This window comes from Octopus bimaculoides, chromosome 14, assembly GCF_001194135.2.
Source record: "Octopus bimaculoides isolate UCB-OBI-ISO-001 chromosome 14, ASM119413v2, whole genome shotgun sequence".
Lineage (NCBI taxonomy): Eukaryota > Metazoa > Mollusca > Cephalopoda > Octopoda > Octopodidae > Octopus > Octopus bimaculoides.
Window position 1 is genome coordinate 38,495,080 of NC_068994.1, and position 4,738 is coordinate 38,499,817.

The 4,738-nt window shown below is 30.0% G+C and overlaps 1 protein-coding gene across 1 annotated transcript in view; it reads right to left on the bottom strand.

Moving 5' to 3' along the window:
- Positions 1-4,738, bottom strand: part of LOC106872379 (uncharacterized) — a 76,226-nt gene that overhangs the window by 34,524 nt on the left and 36,964 nt on the right. Inside the window, 2 exon segments of the mRNA XM_052972592.1 lie at positions 6-1,732; positions 2,366-2,385. Of these exon segments, the coding sequence (XP_052828552.1) occupies positions 6-1,732; positions 2,366-2,385 (1,747 nt within the window).

The window sequence follows — 4,738 nt, forward strand, 5'->3', positions numbered from 1 at the left end:
AAGACTGAAAGGGTTAACATTAGGGAAACTGAAATAGGGAGCATTATCATTTAAATCCATAACCTCAACAAGAATATTTGCTGTGTTCTCCAGTGATGGTGTTCCTTTATCTTTTACTAAAACCTTAAACTCATACATGTTCTTTTCTTCTCTGTCTAGTGCCTCAGTTGTGGAAATAAATCCCACATCAGATATCTGAAATGGTAGAATATCTTTTCCATTAGATAACAAAGAATAGGTTAATTGTCCTCCATCTCCAATATCTGGGTCTGTAGCATTGACATATCCAACAGGGAAGTCTTTGTGTTCATTTTCATAGGTGAGAAACTTAAATATGTCCTGAGTAAATTGAGGTTGTACGTCATTTATATCAGTGACCAGCATAGAAAACTGTTTCTCTACTTTCAATGGAGGTAAACCATTATCTTGACATTTAATGGTGAATTTAAATCTCTTCTCACTTTCTCTATCTATTTCACTTTTTACAACAACTTTGTATTTCTTTTCAGACATTGAGATTAGTTGAAGATATCTATCTTGTAAATGACACTTCACTTGTCCATTTACTCCATTGTCATTGTCAATAACTTTGACATAAGCAACAAAGTTGTGAATTTGAGTTGCTTCTGAGATGATGGCAGTGTTTCCAGTTGACTTTAAAACAAATCTAACATGAAATTTTGGTGGATTATTAAGATGACTGATCCCACTTATTAGAACAGTGACAACAGAGGTCATTGGTGGTTTACCATTATCACTGGCTTCAATAAATAGTTCATACATTTTACCAAAACTAAATTCTTTCTTCAAAAATAACTCTCCTGTTGTTTCATCTAATTGAAAACATTTTTTTACCCTAGATGGTGTTTTGGAATTAAAGGCGAAAGAGATTCTCCCATTTTCCCCTGTATCTAAATCTGTAGCAGACAATTTTAAAACAGGTTTGTTCACCTGGTATGTATCATTCAAAGTGACATTATAGATATTCTGGGAGAACACAGGGGAATTATCATTTTTATCTCCCACCAATATCTTTATGTCCAGTATACCTTGTTTTGGTGGAGTTCCCCCATCCAAGGCAATTAACTGAAATTTATAAATATCTTTTACTTCACGGTCCAAGTTACCTTCTAAAGTAAGTTGTAACAAATCACTTCCATCCAATTTCTTAGATACAAATAACTGGAATGGAATATCTTCATCATATTTGAGTTGATAAATGAGTTTAGAATTCTGATTGCTAATATCACTATCAATAGCATTTGGAATTATTTCTTTGATTCCTTTTGTCACACTTTCATCAAACTGTATATGAAATTCCTTGTTTGGAAATATAGGATAATTATCATTGATATCTTCTATCATAACTTTGATTTCTAATATCTTAATAAAAGAATGGCTATTTTGAACTGCTATTTCCAATATCCTGAAGCATTCCACATTATATTGACACATAGTTTCTGCATCCAATATGGCAGCTGTATACAGTTGTCCTCCTGACGTAACATTAAATAACTGAACAGTTCCATCAGTGCTACCCTGGAGTACATTAAATGTCAGTCTGTTGCCATCATCCGAAAATGGTACATTATCCAATAAGTGTGTATCAGTAGCAATATCACCAATATAGCTGTGTATATCATTGTTCTCTTTTACATGGTAGATATGATCCACACACCAGCAACGATCAGCCATCAACAACAAAACCAATATCACTGGAAACATTTTCAATCTGAAACAGAATTGAAAATTGATACTTAAAAATGTGAATTTAATAAATATAGTAAAGTAGTTAGTCCTTATAATCTCAATGTGGTTTAGGATTACGTTTATCAAAGTTGCATATACCATTCTCTCTTATGTAGCTGGCTGATAGTCAAAAAGCAATATCTAACATAATTTCAGCAACCAGAAACATTATCCTAATTATATACTATCATTATTAACTTGAATTATGGCTATATATGTGTGTATACATATATATATATATATATATATATATATATATATATATATATATATATATATATATATATGTATGTGTGTGTGTGTGTGTGTGTGTGTGTGTGTGTATATATGTATGTATATATATATGACAAGATTGAGAATGTTGGAAAGATATAATAAATTTTAAAGAATGTAATTGTGATATGGTTGTTAAAATAAAAAACAGTATTTGTTTTCTTTTGAAACATCCAGTTTTAATATTTGTTGAAAATGTATAAAGGATAGAAAGATAAAAACCTTAAAACAATAACTTTGCTGTACAGGAAGTACAACAACGTTAATTTTTGTAAATACCTATAGTGGAATTATTAAGAGTTACTGTTGCAGTTTAGCCCCAGGTCAGCAAGAACGAACAGACCTATGATCCAAACGTTCAAGCTTTTTGAAAATTTGAAAAATACACCATGTTACGTGACATTCTGTTTCTCAAGACTTCAGGATATGATTCGAGGGAGGTTTGGCTGTCATCTTTAACAGGTCAATCAACATCCTAAACAACTTCCTCATTAGTGCGTTAAGAGTAACCTCCCTTCTGAATAAATCCTACGCAATCGTTCATTCATAAAATGAAGCAGTTTAAAGAAAATAGAATATTGTGCATTTCACAATATTGAGCAAAAAGTTCGTTAAGAATTCAACTATTATAATCTACATCCTGTCATTGTCATCATTATATCCTATCGTTATTAACTTAAACTATTGGATGACAAGACTGAGAATACTGAAGAAAGAAATAAGTATTAAAAAAATGTAATTGTTATAGAGCTATAAAATAACAATAAACAGTTTTTGTGTTCTTTTGAAACGTCCAAGCTTCAATATTTGTAGAAGATGTAATGGAAATAATTAAGTAAAAGACGTTTGAAAATGACATTGTTATACAGGAAGTACTAATCTGACTTATACATTGATGTAGTATTTCCAGGATTGTAGGTTACTGGTAGAGAGATGAACAAATATCTGAAGAACCAATTTACACAACAAAATAACTTTTAATAAATACTTACCAACAGATGTCTATACAGTTCTTAATGAACTTTTTCAGTGTTCTGGCAACACAAAGTTGTAATAGTGGCAGTAGTTCTGAGTAGTTTGGTATGTAACAGTGTTATGTAGTTCTATCAGGTTGGTTGTGTAGTGTTTAATGTGTGTTGTAGCCAATGACAAGTTGTCTATTATTCCAATGCAAGGAAACGGAAATACAGCCTCCAGTTCTTGCAGTAAATGATGGGCTGACTCACAAAATAATTTACTGAAACACACTCATGTATAGATACATATATACATACATGTGTGTGGTGAGAAGGTACCCAACTAAATGTATGGAAATATTAATAATGTTTAAAGCAATGAAATATAAAATTAAAGTATGTTAAAAATAAATTATATTTCTATTTTAATGAATAAAAGTTATTTTCTAACTCCAGTCAAAGTTGCAAAAGTTTTTATCATAGATTTCCCTTTGGTTTTACAAAATTATCTGCTTGAGGAATCCTTAGTAAATGTTATTAGATAATACTTTAATAAGTTACTTTCATTATAAAATTGTTGAACTCATTTGAAAATACGAAATTATGGCTACAAATAATTGTGTTCAATAATGATTAGAAAATGGGCACTTATTTCTAATGTTCCTAGTAGAGAACTAAAAGTTTTGAAATGGAAATATGCCTATGGAGTTTTCACATTTGAGATTTAACATAATTATTAAAATTGAAGCCTATTCATTAAAAGATCTCAATTCATTTCTGATACATTCCTATGTCATATAGCTAATTATTAAAAAATAAAATTTTTTATTCTTTTCTTTTCTTTTTTTGGAAACTCCCAGTTTCCTTAACTAATCAATAATGCATATTCCTTATGTTGTTTAGAAATGGTAAACTATTGCTGAAAATTTAGAAACACTAATGTATATTGTATATTTTGATAATATATCAAAAACCTTTTTAAAAAGGGGAAATACCATTGCTTTTCCTGTACTTAAATGAAAGTGAATCTATTTGTGGTAGGGTAATTTCAATTCTTGGCCTGTCTGCAATAGTTTTTATGAAAATGCCCAGAAAGTATAATGGATAGATGTGTTATGTATTTTTGTATGGCTTCACTATGTATATCCAGATAGCTTAAGTAAATATACTCCGATAGCTTCCAGAACACAAATGGTTATAAGTTCCACACGGAAACCTTGCTAGATATCAACTGGTAGTTTGGGAGGATATTTCACTCTTAAATGTACCAGTCACTCAAGATATTTTGATAATTCCATTATATTTCCTTTTTGTTATTTCTTGGAGTCAATTAAAGATCAAATTTGAAGAAAGTCATCTAATCTGATGGACCATTTATTTAAGGTTTATAACATTAGTATTATATAATTCCGGTAATACAAACTCTGAAGTATTTCTTGACCAAGCATTATTGAAATACATTATGATTATTTTTTTTTTATACTTTCATTCAAAATATTCATTGTAATATACAAACTGTTATATAAATTAAAGTTATTTTTGATATAGTTATTAATAAGATAGCTTAAATCATGCAAAAAAGTGAAGAAGACCCTGGCAAATGATTGGTAAGGTCATCTCTGGTGGGATATAATTTCAACTTAGTACTCAAACAAACATAAAATACTACCGAGTATTTAGTCACTCGGTGTACTTAGTTCTACATTTGTGAGCCATCTGTTTCTAAGTACTTTAGCATTAGTTTTGTGGTGTAGATAATG